This window comes from Rhynchophorus ferrugineus, unplaced genomic scaffold (assembly GCF_030347505.1).
Source record: "Rhynchophorus ferrugineus isolate W39M unplaced genomic scaffold, kcgeb_rfMv2 rfM3, whole genome shotgun sequence".
Lineage (NCBI taxonomy): Eukaryota > Metazoa > Arthropoda > Insecta > Coleoptera > Curculionidae > Rhynchophorus > Rhynchophorus ferrugineus.
Window position 1 is genome coordinate 49,031,814 of NW_027472582.1, and position 14,894 is coordinate 49,046,707.

General features: G+C 32.3%; 1 protein-coding gene across 2 annotated transcripts in view; it reads left to right on the forward strand.

Moving 5' to 3' along the window:
- The window catches only part of Ey (eyeless), a 119,681-nt gene extending 107,208 nt beyond the window's left edge, over positions 1 to 12,473 (forward strand). For both annotated transcript variants that reach the window (XM_076401335.1, XM_076401336.1), the window contains 4 exons: positions 8,722 to 8,889; positions 8,948 to 9,221; positions 11,317 to 11,561; positions 11,626 to 12,473. In XM_076401335.1, coding sequence (XP_076257450.1) covers positions 8,722 to 8,889; positions 8,948 to 9,221; positions 11,317 to 11,561; positions 11,626 to 11,711 — 773 coding nt within the window. In that variant the 3' untranslated portion in view covers positions 11,712 to 12,473. The remainder of the gene's footprint in view (positions 1 to 8,721; positions 8,890 to 8,947; positions 9,222 to 11,316; positions 11,562 to 11,625) is intronic.
- Positions 12,474 to 14,894: the final 2,421 nt, after the last annotated feature.

The following is a 14,894-nucleotide window of genomic DNA, read 5'->3' on the forward strand; positions in this document are numbered from 1 at the left end:
ATTCCTACAACCGTTTCGGAACCATCGAGGAACACATGTCCTTTTGAGCTGGCCGAGGGAAAAAAGGAGGTTTTCTGTTTGGGCAACGAAGCGAAAGCGGCTAGATTGTGAATATAATTGAAAAAGGTAGCCATTTAATGGGGGATTTTCGAATACATTATTGTGCAGTGACGCGAGATTTTGCACAGACTTTTTTGTGGAAATGGTCGAGTGCTAAATTTATACATCGATACGTTAAACAGTATGCGACGTCCGTTCCTCTTGCCATAATACCTCGATGATTTTTCCATATTGTCCGTTAATTGCTCAATACATTTTTCAAATGAGTAAACACTGGAGAAATGAAGTGTTTAATTCTGTTATTAGAGAACAATTTCCCATTAAATTTATATTTAAATGAATTACCAGGTCAGTTCATTGTCAGTATTAATATAATATTTAAAATTAGAAAGGATATTGGCTTAAAATATAGTCTGATCTTTAGATTGTTATAATAATATACATTATGCAAATCTAATGGTAATAAATAATAAAGAATGTACAATTCTGAATCAAATTCCGTCCTTATAGTTTGTCCGATAAGTATATATTAAGATAGTGCATGTATTTTGATCAGCGGTATCTATTGATAAAACTGCGAAGAACAAATGTTAAACTATCCAGCCTAACTGTTAAATTCAATTGTTGTCATTTCTATACATAAAAGAACAGTTTTACAGCATTTGATTTCAGGAAATCTGCTACCAATTATGTTGATATTTTCCGTCATATCCAAATTGTCGGTTTTGGTTTCAACGATTTAAAAGTAACTATTTTGATCTAAATAATAAAAAAAGACCTGGAGGACCGAAGACAATAAACAAGACTTATTGGACGAAAACCTAGCTCAAACTCTTTAAGAAACTTTCAAACAGCTTAATTTCTTCAACTAAATGAATCAACTGTTTCCAGGTGTTTACATGCGACGGAAAAGATCCACACGAATTAAATGAAAAAGAAAATGCCATTTTGAAATATATCACTATCACGACAAAGAAAAAGAAGACGTCGTATTAGGACTGGCGATGGAAAATTGATCTATTATGACAATCATAGGTCCAAAAATCATGGGTTAGCGCAGGAGAGCCACATTGATACTTGCTAGATTGATACAAGCTTGTTCTGCTGAGTCTTGTTCTGCACGTTGTGGAAACAGCAAGGTGCAGTGTATTATGAACTACTAAAATCGAATGAAACTGTTACTGCGTGATGTTAATTCAAACTGAACCATATATTATTATAAAAAAGACTAAAAATTAGAAAAGAAAGAAGACGAAGAGTGAGTAGCAGACATAAAGCTATCCTCCTCATTGTCATGACGACGCACAGCCCTATACATAATTGCAGTTAAAAGTTTGGAATTTCTGCCGAAACTAGCGTACACGCCAGACAAAGCACCTTCTGATTAGTACTTGATTAAATTCAGCATGACTTAGCTGACACATGGTTTTGAAATTCTGCAGAAGTGTGAAAATGGATCTATGATTGTATTACTGCCAAACCAGTAAAATTCTTTCAACACGGTATCGTAATGTCGCGAGAAAACTATATTGCACCAATTTTTCTCAATAAACGCCCTTTTATTCCCTTCGGTATTATGCAGAAATGGTAATAATGTAGCAATTTGAATAGCCTGACAAAACCACTGTCAATCAAATAATACCTGTCAAATCAAACATTTTCATCGACATTTAAATAATCATACATTGCGTCTCAATAATTTTAGCGACATTATTTTTAACACTTCCAAAACCATAGTGAAATTTTCCACAGCACAAAATTTTCTTGGTGAAATATTCCCTTTTTAGCTTATTAATATGCTGAGTTGAAATGATTAACACCAAACAGTTAAAAAATGGTCGTGGTCATATTATATATGAAAATGTGATTCACACTCATATCTTTATAAAATTATTTACTACACACTAAACTATACTAAATGCTCTAAATAACATAAGAATATTATGAAAAAAATATTGGTAATTCGGTAACTTTATGTATGATGTTTAGTTGAATAATTTATTAACCGCAAGTAAATCAATATAGAATTTTCATGTGTAAACCAATTAATCAAAAGTAACAATTGCATCAAAAGAATTATGTCAAACTCAATAGTCACTTTGTCATTGATTAATGTCAATAGTTTCATTCAAACGCAATAGTTACTTTACTTACCTTGCAGTCTGGGATCAAAACACAAAAACTGAAGACATTCTAGATAAAAGTTTTTGTTTAATTAACTAACTTAGACTACCAAATGCAAGAAAAAGTGTTATAACCATTTAAGATCCGTTTTTTTTTCTGTAATTTCTTAAACACAAATTTTCTGACTGTTCTATATAGTGGATATCCAAGAACTCTAGTGTTTAACGAACTAGATTAAACGATTAAATTTTTATGGATACAATGAATATTTTTATTGTGGAATATGTAATTATTTTTCTTTCCTCAATTCAGTTATATACATTATTTTTAACATATGGAAATAGTGCCCGCCCAACTAACTGGTATCGATTGGTACAAGTGACAATGACTAATAAATCCGTCAGGTAACAGAACATACAAGACATTTAGAGAAATTTTAGTGTTTCCAAATAACTTTTCATGAAGATTGCAACAGCGCGTCAGAGAGATGCATGGTGAAAGATAACTTTATCGCTTTTCTGCATAATCACCTACATATATCTGTATATTTCTTCCATTGTTTAGAATCGATACCGTCTAATCATTTTTGAAAACTAAAACTTCTCTCAAATGATTATTTATTCTATTTTATTAATTTCATTTTATCCGATAAAATATATGTCATGGCAATTAATAAAAAAAATGAAAATGATACAAAGAAATTTCATCACAAAGTAGTAATTTTTTTTTACTATAAATTTCTTTTTTTATTCCTTGGTTATATGGACAATCTTTAAAATTTCCTCGCGTTTTAATCGCTCTGGTAAGGGCATCATCAGACTAGCTGTATAATAAGAAGGGCAGAGATTCGAATCTAGCCGGTGGCCGTTTTCTTTTTAAAGTAACGCTCTTGTCGTCGGGCGTTTGGGCCCCTTAAAAAATATATTAGACGCGTCGGCCGCGAGGGGGCGCCTCCAACGACTTATTTCGGGGTGGGCGGCCGCCACCGCTGCCGCCTCATGCCAGATAAGACACAACGATCTGCGTTACGGCGGACGCAGCCAACCAGAAACTAATGATAAGGGCTGAAGGAAGTCAGACAGAGGCGGGACTTAGGGGACGACGTTGTTCGGCGGGCACGACGTTCTGCCCTTCGTTCCAGGGTCGGAACCCTCGAGGGGTTTCGAATCGGGTAGGGATAGCGTCGAAAATGTTCAATTTTTAGCGGTTAATTTTCCAAACGTAAATATTAAGGGGATATTTTCGCACCGTCAACATTTTGAAGATAAATATCCTGAATATACCTCTTGTCAAAATCGTTTGATCGATATCTAGCATCACTTAATAAGTCTCCAATCCAACTAAGAAAAACATTTTTTTTTTAAATATTTATGCGGACATTAGAAAGGCTTAAATGTTGATAAAATGTGGAATAATTATTAGTTTAATATAGTAACACTAGAATTTTGTTTTTCTATACAAAATGTCACTGTCACTGTCATGAATTATACACAAAATAGACAGATTTAGAATACGATATCCCATGTATAAAGTTGTAACCAAGTTTTGTTTGTCCGAGTCACCTGAGGGCGCACAAAACGGATTTATGTACTACAGGGTAAAATTTAAAAATAGGATGAAAAATATTATATACATTACCGGGGGAAATTAAAAAAATAATTTTGCCTAAAATATTTTATTTAAATATTAGTTAACATTTATATAAAGCATTTTAAAAATATATCAAAAAAAGTATGAACTTGAAAGCACAGGCATTGGTCTGTTTTGAAAACATCTGCAGATAAAAATATAATAATTTTCAGTTTTCAAAGCAAGTACTAATTCCAATATATAACTTGTAACCAAATTTTCCTTTTCGATTGGTTAAGGGATTTATATTTCATACAATTGAAGATATTTCTGATAGGTATTTTATAACGTAACAACAATGGCATATATGCCAAATACGATATAGCTATGTGATAACGGTAATTTCGACTCTTATTCTAATTACGGTCGAGTAAACATTTACCAAGAATAGAGTTGAAATGTGTAGTGATTGTTTGTAGTAAAGCATACTTTGTAAATATACTTCAAATTTGTTATTATTTAGTCTCAAACTTAGTGCGCAAGAACTTTCTTTGCTTTAATTATTAATAATACCGAGGATAAGACGACCGAGGGGTTAAGTTAGGAATTCGTCGAAGTCATTCAAATGTGCGACAAGCTACCTCACGTGCTAGGAACACTGATAACCAGCTAGAGACAAAAAATCATTGACATAACCGTATTGGTACGTCACAATTCCATTCGAGAATAATTGGACATGAAGTGGCTTAAAATATATGAACGACTTCGTGCACATCAAAGGCAACAGCGCGCGCGAAATCATAAAATTGAACGATTCGCAGACTTAGTAGTCCTGTGATCCAAGAAACAAATCGAGGGATCCAGGTGTTGTATCAATGTTTTTGAAACATTATCTCGTCACACATTTGAATGAACGTAATTTGCAACGAATTTTTGTTTTAGATAGATGACTTAATATTGCAAAGAAAATTAACAAAGAAAATATGCGCGTCTTTAAACACAAATTCCATAACTTGTACATACTTTAGGTGTATCTATAAATTCTCTAACTTTTTTAATACTTTATACCATTCATATATTTATATTTTTGATATTTACAATCCACTCTTTTGCTCCTGCAATAATTTTAACGATTTAAAGCCAGAAATTCTTCAATCATAGCCAGCAAAGGTCGAACCTGTTTTTTAACATGCACAATCAATTATACCGAACTGTGATATTGTTAGCGATTGGAGTTCTTTGTTCAACTAAATTCGACATAACGAAATTCACAATACAAATCACAAATACTCCAATTTATGTTTGTAAATTATTGGGCCCATTAATTATATATAAACCTAGGAAAATAATATATTGACATTGTTTATATTCTTTCATCAAACGATAAATTCCAGGTAATTTTTATTTACAATGTTCATGATATATGAACTTTCTAATTTAGAAGAGTTTCAGAAGAGTAATAGTTAAAGTTACTCATTTTCCATTAACTTGCTTTGTGTCCGAAGTTAATATGTACTTTATTATTACAATCTTAATCTTAATCTAATAAAATCTTAATTTGCAAATTAATTATTAATAAGTTTCACGTAAATTCTATACAAATTCGCGTGGTTTGGTTGACTTCAATCTTATAATTTCCTGCGTGTTGTCAAGTAGTTGTGTTGCTTTAACGTTGCTGTAATTTAATAAACTTCTTGGATAACTTAGTAGATCCACTTGGTTTCGAGGTCATCGTAAAGTTCTTTGTTGGTTGCGATTGTTTTGTTTGATTGTTGATTTGATATCAAACCCTATTTACATCCGATAAGGCTAAATTGCCTTTATAATCCTCTGATAAATCAATCTCTTTGTTCTTAGGCTAAGTTAAGAGCATCACTCTACTAACCGTTTAATTTTAAATCTGATCTGCTCAGTTTTTTGTCTAACGTAATGTTTCCAATTCACTCTACCATGACAAGGTATTTGCTGATTCTGCTTGAATAATTATCCATCCATCAAGTGATATAATTAGATTTCTGTATTGTCACCGCAACGCAAAATTGGCATGGGCAAGAGCTACTGAATTATATTTTCCAGATTCTAGTCCAATCTTCCACTTGTAATTAAATGTGTGATTAACTTGTAATTAACTCATATTATTTTATATTCTGGGATTTCAAATCTTATTTGGAATAGAATAATAAATTAGGTAACGAAAGAACTGTAGAAACTGAGAGAAAATACTTAAAAGAAATAATAAATAATTCAAGAACAGTCAAAGTAAAATAAATAAAACCAATAAACCAAGAGAAATAAAAGTGTCTTTTTGACTTTTGACAACAAAATAACACAACAGGAAATAGTTACAACTGGCAGTAAAAGCCAAACAGCCTTAAATAATATGTTGCAAATAATCTTATAAACAATAGATATACATGAAAAATAGATCTAAACAATGTTAAAACGAGTTGAACAACTTTCCGATAGTGGGAAATAAAAATGTCAAATATTAGAATAGTTGCTTAGAATGAAAATGGGCTATCACAATAATCCATAAAGGATAAATATTTCTTTTAGACAAAAAAATTTACATTTCTTTAATTTACAAAATACATTTAACTAAGGAGAATACTAACAATGGAGCTGTACCAACTAAAAAGCTAAAAACATCAGTTATTGCTCATGTTGGTATGCACTAGAAAAAGAAGACTACTTCAAAATCTAGAATAATACTTTATGCGAACACTGTAAAATATTTTAGCGTGACACTGGTGGAAGGAAGCATGTTAACAAGAAACGCGCAGAACTTTACATGAAACTCAAAAAAAGTATGGTGATTTTTTGGACGACAATCCAAATTATCACTACCCAACAAATGCAACTATGTGAGTTCTTAAAAAAACCAACATCAATGTAATCGAAAGATATCAAAACAAAATTCTTCGAAGCATCATCAACGCTTCGAGATGTATTTAAAATGGGAACACCCACAAATACCTAAGAATTAAACGGTTTGGAAAAGAACACCAAATGAAATTATTAACTATTATTAATTGATTAATTATGTAAACACAAAAATTTTAAAGTTTTACAATTACTCGAATTAGCCTTAAATTACCCTCCACTACTATAGTCAAGTATGCATTAAAAAAGTGTAAAGCTTTAATCTGCATCAAATATTATTTAAGTGTGGGTTCGAAACCTCGATTTGAACTTATTATTGAAAACAATATTAAGACAAAATTACTAGATGGTGAAAACTAATTATAATGTATGTAGCATATTATTTTTAATTAGTGAAAATATTTCTGCAATTTAGTATTAGTAATAGTAGTGTGCCATTTCAACAATCTAAAATAAAATATCTTTCCTTGCAATTTTTACTAAATAAGGATAATACTACTAAAAATATACATGTATATATAAAAAAAATTAAATACATTTTAAAGCCTTCTTTTACCAACTGGGGTTTATTTGGACTGGACCTGCAGTTTAACGTGAGCTCCGAACCACTGTCCTCAGCATTAAGCCTACCGACTGGCGAGTGACCAACTTTAGAAATCATCCCAGAAGACATCCGGTCTTATCCAGCCTGGTTACTGGCGTGACTGGGATCAATTTCCTTGTTGGATTTTACCTTGCCTAGGACAATCACCCAGCAGGATTCGAACCCGCGGCTATCGCAACAATAGGAGGACCGTGCTATCTCCTTTAGCACTGCGCCACCAAGCCGATAATATATAGTTTAGAATGGTGTCAAAAGAAAAGTGTCGTCAGCTATAAGCAGCAATCAAACTATTAAGTAACGAATGTGCTATTAAGCAGCAAATTAAAACCAGATTGATAGCCGTCCGCCTAATTAATAGTTTGTAGACTTATATAGCCCGTGAACGAACTACAATAAAATCGTTCTCTTTACTAAATAGGACTAAAAGAACCGCAGAAAAAAAGGTCTTTACTGTGGATTGCTCATTTTTATCTATGGACATACGCACATGACATGAATTTTACAAGGAGTAGCAACTGTGCACTACCTTATAAACGTTGACATGAGAATCTGTCTTTCCAGATGGTACGCTGTACGCTACTTGGCAGTACATACTGAAGACCCTTTCTCTGCGTTGATGACGAGCATCTCCTTGTCCCGTCGTTTTCTATCTGCGTGCTTTAACCGATGGTTCTGTTTAATGGCAAGAAGACTCAAGTACTTGATACGATTGTTGAATAAGTGACGCCATTCTGATATAAACTGATACTGATATAGACTGATATAAAGGAGTGTTTTCTACAATGGATATTCAGTTTGAAGGGAGATGGAGAATACATTAGACCATTAAAGCTATCTTAAAAAGTTTAGATAAATATTTTAATATTCTAATATTGATAGTGTTTATGAAATATTGCCATGACTAGTCACTGTAACCTAGTTAAACTATTGCTATGAATGTAATACAGACATTTTAAAAAAATGAAAAATTCAACTTTAACCAAACAGAATAATAGCTCGATTATTTAAATTGAATAGAGAACATGTATATTAGAAATATCAGTTTTGCATAAAACTAAGCTGTTTGGGAGCTAGTCGTATAGCAACACGATGTTATGTTAAAATGCCCGTCATAATGTTACGAATATTTTTAGAAGATATGTTCAAATCTTGAATCAACCTCTATGCAGATGCAGAATTAAACGCTTCAGTTTGTTTTTGTGTTATCAACGTTTTTGTCATATACAACTGTTACAGGTTCAGGAAAACATAGCAAACCATGGAGTCCTGTCATTTCTCACTTTTTTGTATATATTTGTATTTTTAACATACACAATCCATCGTAACTATTTCATAACAACTTTTGTAAAGTTTTAGTACCGGGAAATTTGTTTGAAATAATACATGTAATGTCTTAAACTTTCACTTTTTTATCCAATTGTAGCACCAAAATTTCATCAAATATTCTGTAAAAATCATATTTAACATAATCTTTTTTACAGTTATTGATTTGGATGGATTAAATTCAGACGAAACTAACTCAGGGGACAATTCTAACGCCGGTTCAAGTATAGGAACTGACGATGATCAAGCCAGATTACGGCTAAAGCGTAAACTGCAAAGAAACCGCACATCATTTACTAACGATCAAATCGATAGCTTAGAGAAAGGTATTTTGTTTTAAAATTTTGTTGGAATCAATTGTTTATATATGTATTTTATTAACAGAATTCGAAAGGACTCATTATCCAGACGTGTTCGCTAGAGAACGTTTGGCCGCGAAGATTGGTTTGCCTGAAGCCCGGATTCAGGTATGGTTTTCCAATAGGAGAGCAAAATGGAGACGGGAAGAGAAGCTGAGGAATCAAAGAAGAGGTGGCCAGGCACCCAGTGATGCACCCGGACCTAATGCGTCACCACCTAGACTGCAAAGTTTTGGAAATACAAGCCCCGCCATGTATTCTCCAATTGCTCCTTCTATGACCATAGCAGATACGTATAGGTACGTTATTTTATTTAAAAATATATAGTTCGCTCAATAAAACAATGTTATCTAATTTGATGCCGTTAAAACGTCGCTATGTTGATATACGAACTTTAATTTTAGCTCATTTTGGCTCTGATAACAACATTTTAATCTAAATAAAATAATGAAACAAACATGTTATCAAGTAACATCTAATGCATAGTACCAAAGGACTAAAACTACAATTAATTATACAGTTGTTATAGCTTGTAGGTTAGAGTGGTGTTTTATTATATTTACATTGAACTCTTTTCCACACTACCTATGAGATAGAGTTCTAGGCGCGTTTTTTATGTACTGATATCCCCTGAAGACCCAAACCACTTAATTAGCAATTGTATATCCAAGTAATGTATTTTACTTTCATTACGGAGTATATTTATTTCTGAGGTTTAGTTCTTGTTTTCTTGGGTACAGTGTTTCCTTGTAAAGTAATTTTGATGTCACTGTATTTCTCCTTATTTTGTTCTGTACCTACCTGTATACATCTTTCTAGATAAAACTAGATTTAATCACTACATTCTCCCTAATGTATTTTCCATATCTGCGAAACAGTTAATACGATTTCTCTCCTCGCACATATCTATACACACATATCTATACACATAAATCTTCCACACTCTATAATATTATTTCCTTTAGATGTCGTAAATAAATTATATGCTCAACTTTAGTTTTTCCAATCTTATCGCGCTGTCTTGGAAATTGTCAACATTGAATCATAGTCTCTTATTCAGAAAGTTTGATTCAAATGAATCAGTGAGCTGTTAATTTCAAGTCATTATTCCAATCATTTGTTCACGATTCCATCATTTATCAATTTTGTCTTCAATGTATCTGAGCGAATTCATTCAAATCGAAGGTGTTATTAACCATTCCTGTTTCCAGCATGAAGAACATTATATCTGCGATGAATTATTAATAAAAGTCATGACTAATAAAACCTAATCAATTGTTATTTCAAGTTTTACCTTTTTTCATTAACTTTTGTTGTCAGAACACAATTTTTATTATCATCTTTCCATGAATGACCCAATGTCGCATTCTGAAATATTTATATATCATGTATCCATATCTAAATACACAAATTGAAATAATAACTTTTCCTTGATTTTATTATATGCTTGTATAAAAATTGAATTCTTTAAAAATCAATGTATGGAAGTTCCATTAGACCTTTTCATGGGTTGTTTTTACACCCTTTAAATCCTATATTACCTAACAGTGTATGTCCCTAACAGAGATGTTCTACAGCCTTTAGTGAACTGCATATCTCTAATATCGTTTTCTATGGTTACTTTCCACACTAACAGTTTTCTCCGAAATAATTGTATTAAATTATGTTGATATTGAAAAAACCACTCACTGTTTTTATACATTTTATATTTTTGATCTCTGATAAGACCCCGCTTCGTAAGAAGACCGTTTCTTTTCATTAAATCCAAAATTATATTTTTCATTTTTTGAGATATTTTTGTGACCGTGCCCATGCTAATATTCAGTGCAACTGCAACACGCTAAAAATATTTTTAATAAAAATCTCAGCAACTTAAAATTTAACAGTAAAAATGCTTACCTCTCTAACGAATTTTACTGGCAAAAAGGAGCCTCCTTTATCTCGTTCCTGTTCAAAATAACTGATTGGAGACGCAATCTATTATACCTGGCTTCGGTATTTCTAATCGGAGTAATAATATTGAGCGATTTGGAATTTATCAAAACGTTAAAACAACTTTTGTCGGTATATAACTTATAATTATTATAACAATAACTTTGAAGAATTTTACAGACATTTGACAGCCATATCACTTTCGTAGGCTGATTCGGTTACATGTTTGAACGTATCAGGCAGCAGTGTATCTCTTTTTAACTAGAATCAAATTAAAAAGAAAATATTGTGTGATTCTAAAACGAATTTACAAATTGCGACTGGCAATACATTAAACATCTAGATGACGTGAGTTCACTGTTATTTTGAATAGACTATACAATAATACCGTTTATTAAATTCTAAACCAACAAGCGTTAATTTTTCAAATAAAATGCTTACATTAATTATATTACATTTTAGCACGATGTCTCCTATGTCCAATTTTACTCACGGAGGAATAACATCAGCTATGGGACCATCTCCTGGGGCATGTCTTCAACAACGAGAGAGTCCAGGTATGGGCGGTGCCATGAGCAGCTACTGCATGGGTCGGCCTTCCGGTTACGATTTGGGTATTGGATATGGATCCAGACCATCGCCTTGCAGTCCAGGCCAGCCCTATCAGATGAACGGCCATCAATATAACACCAACGGAACTTCAACCGGTAAGTTATTTCGCGATTATTTATTATAATTTAAGGACTGTTTCTTACCTGGGTATTTTATTAGGATTGATTTCACCTGGAGTATCAGTTCCTATAGCAGTTCCAGGACAAACCGACATGACTTCACAATATTGGCCGCGCATACAGTGACCTTGGTGGAGTTAAGTATAAAACACGAACAGAAACATTCAAATTATTGATACACAAGGATATATACGGACTATTCTAAAGTGTAATATTACTATAAATTATGTCGAGTTAGATTTTTCAATGTAGTGAGGAATGTTACGATAGATAGTTGTTCAATTGTTTCCACAGAAACGTATAATTAAAGAACACCCAGTACAAATGTGTGGAAGATGACTGAGATGGGAATGTGCAAATACAAATTCATTGTTACATCTAACTCTAAAAAATCTACTTTAGATTATCATTTGTACAAAAATTTCATTTTAAATCTTAAGCTAAATTAACTAATTTAAGCATACAAAATTACTGTTGTGTAACAACAATAAAATATGTTTTTTGCCAAAAATATTTTTACCTTCCAAAGAGTCTTGATTGTACGTATGTATGTGTGTGATACTAAGCGATACGATATTTTCTAGTGTTGTTTTCGTTTCCCTTATATAAAGCCATAATTAATAATTACTTGAATTGTAAATAAAAAATTTCAGGTATAACTCACTACTAACCTCTATTGTAATATGTAACAAAATCCATGTAAAAATTATGTAAATTTACAAAAAAAAGATTATATTTTCTGATCTGAAATCAACAAAAAAATGTGATGGGAAAACCTCAAGCATTGTTTTTTTTAATTCATGTTATCCCCTCTCTTACATGCTTAACCAAATTTGTTTTAGGAAATATAATTATGTAAAGACATATCTATGAATTATTTTGTGTGCATGTGGTTACAAATTGTATAATATAAATATTAATTTAAGTAATTTATAATTTTGCAAAAATTATTTGTGTGTAAATAAATGATATTAACAAAACTTTCCAAAACACCTTTTAATTCATTTCTATTTTACTTTTTACTAAAGTTTTAGCAACAAGAAAGTTTAAAAGGCAACAACAGTGTAACCAGTTAAAATTAATTACAATAATTGGGCTACAATATAGAAAATACTGACATTTTCTCTAGTAATAAAAAAAATGTTTTTAAACCCTGAGATATCTACAGATGAAGTATAGACATAAATAAAATTATCGGCTTTCTAAATTCCCCATTCCAAATATATCTACCCCATAAAAAATATTCCTGAATATAGTTAAACTGGAAAAATTCTACAAGAACTTCTAGAAAAGATTCGGATAATCCAAATTCACTAACATTTAGAAAGTAGCTCATTAAACCCTCAAACCCGGAATAAAACAAGAGAGTTACCTCCTACACGTTTAGTTTACGGTTTATTACACGTAATCTCAAAAGATTTTGAGAAACTGTACAACAAGAGACTTAAAACAATAATTGAACAAAGAAATATTATTCTTGAACATTAATTTGGGTTTCAGATTAAGAAAAAAACTATACAACAAATGCATAGATTGACAAACCACTCTAACATTTCAATAACACTTTTGTAGAACGATTTATCTTTTGCCTCAAAATAGGCCAGTTGCTGTCCACTCAGATGACGATCGTTTTGATTCCAGAGTGAAGTGATGGATCCATGTTTCATCCATTGTCACATGTCGACCCAAAAATTCCAGCTTGTTGCGTTAGAACATGGCCAAACACTACTCAGAATCATTAACACGTTCTTGTTTTTGGTCAACCGTGAGCAAACGCGACACCCACCTTAAACAGAGCTTTCTCATAGTCAAATGCTCATGCAATGCGTTCTTTTGATGTTAGCTAACACACGCAACTTCACTTTTCGATCATTTAAAACGAATTTGTGGATTATTTTAATGTTTTTTGGTGTTACCATCTCATTTGCATGTCCACTGTGTTCTACATCATCGGTGTCTCTACAACCACATTTGAAGTCAGCAAACCAACGTTTTATAGTTACATCTGATGGAGTGGAGTTCTTAAAACACTTTTCAAGTCATTGCCTCTCTTGAATGGTATTTTTTCCCATCAAGAAGCAGTGTAAAATTAAAACATGAAATTGCTTTGGTCCATTGTTTTGAAAATAACAAAAATAGTGTCACTCTTAGCACAATAACTCACAAATTTATGAGTAGAATATCGTAAATGTTAATAGCTTTTTTTTTGAAGGTCAGTACTAACTGAAAAAGCGGTGAATACAATAAAAGTAGCACCATCTATGTGCTAGTCCTGAGACTTATATCTCAGGCTATCCACCAGGCTGCAGATTAAACTCAAAAACCTTTTTTCTCATTCCCAATTTCAGCTACTCAAATCATACCTTACAGATGCACAGTACAAAACGATGACGTGTAACTTGGAAAATGTAGATCTTACTAAAAGAAAACAACTTGGATTTAAACTAGAGCAAATGTACTGACTTGTCGGACGCAAATCGAATTTATCCTTAAATAATAAGATCTCGCTGCAAAAATCAATACTTAGGCTAATTTGGACTTTGGCTAATTCTACGTACTAGGCTTTTAATTCTGTTATATAGTGTGACATCCTTCTAGAATGTTAGTTAGTGTTTAGTATTAAACTTGGCAATCAGCTAAATGTGATTGATAATAGTGAAGTCCATAGACAAAACGTTTATGATTCTGATCTGATTAATGGATATATATAGACTAGAGCAATAATTAATATTAAGCCTAAAAACGTAATCTTCTACTGTGTCCTGTATCAGAGATAGACAATCACTTTTTGCGAATTTGAGAGCGAGACAATAAAACTTTTGTTGAAATGGCCAGGACCTTGAAATATTCAAATCCAGAAGTGACCTATCCAGCAGGATTATGGGCTGAGTCAGTTAACACCGTGATATACATTCTGAACAGAACGGGAAAATCATCTGTAGATGGTGCCGAATGGTGGTGGAATGGAAAGAAGCCGCGAACCAAACATCTAAGGATCATTCAGTCAACATGTTATGCCCATATCCATAGTCAAAAGCGAAAAATGGATAGAAAAGCCGTAAAAGGGCATAGGATATGATGGTGATGAATGGTTTAGAATTTGGATTGAAATGGATCAAAGCGTTATTTTGTCTAGAGATGTACGACTTGAAGAGAAACCTGGATGCTGTAATGAACATATTAATCTACCACTTCAAGAAGTGAAACTAGAAGAGGAAACTGTTCATGATAAATCACAAGATTGTGAGACAGACAGCACCATTGAGGACAGTTCAGAGGAAGACTTTGATGAAGATGTTTCGGAGCTTC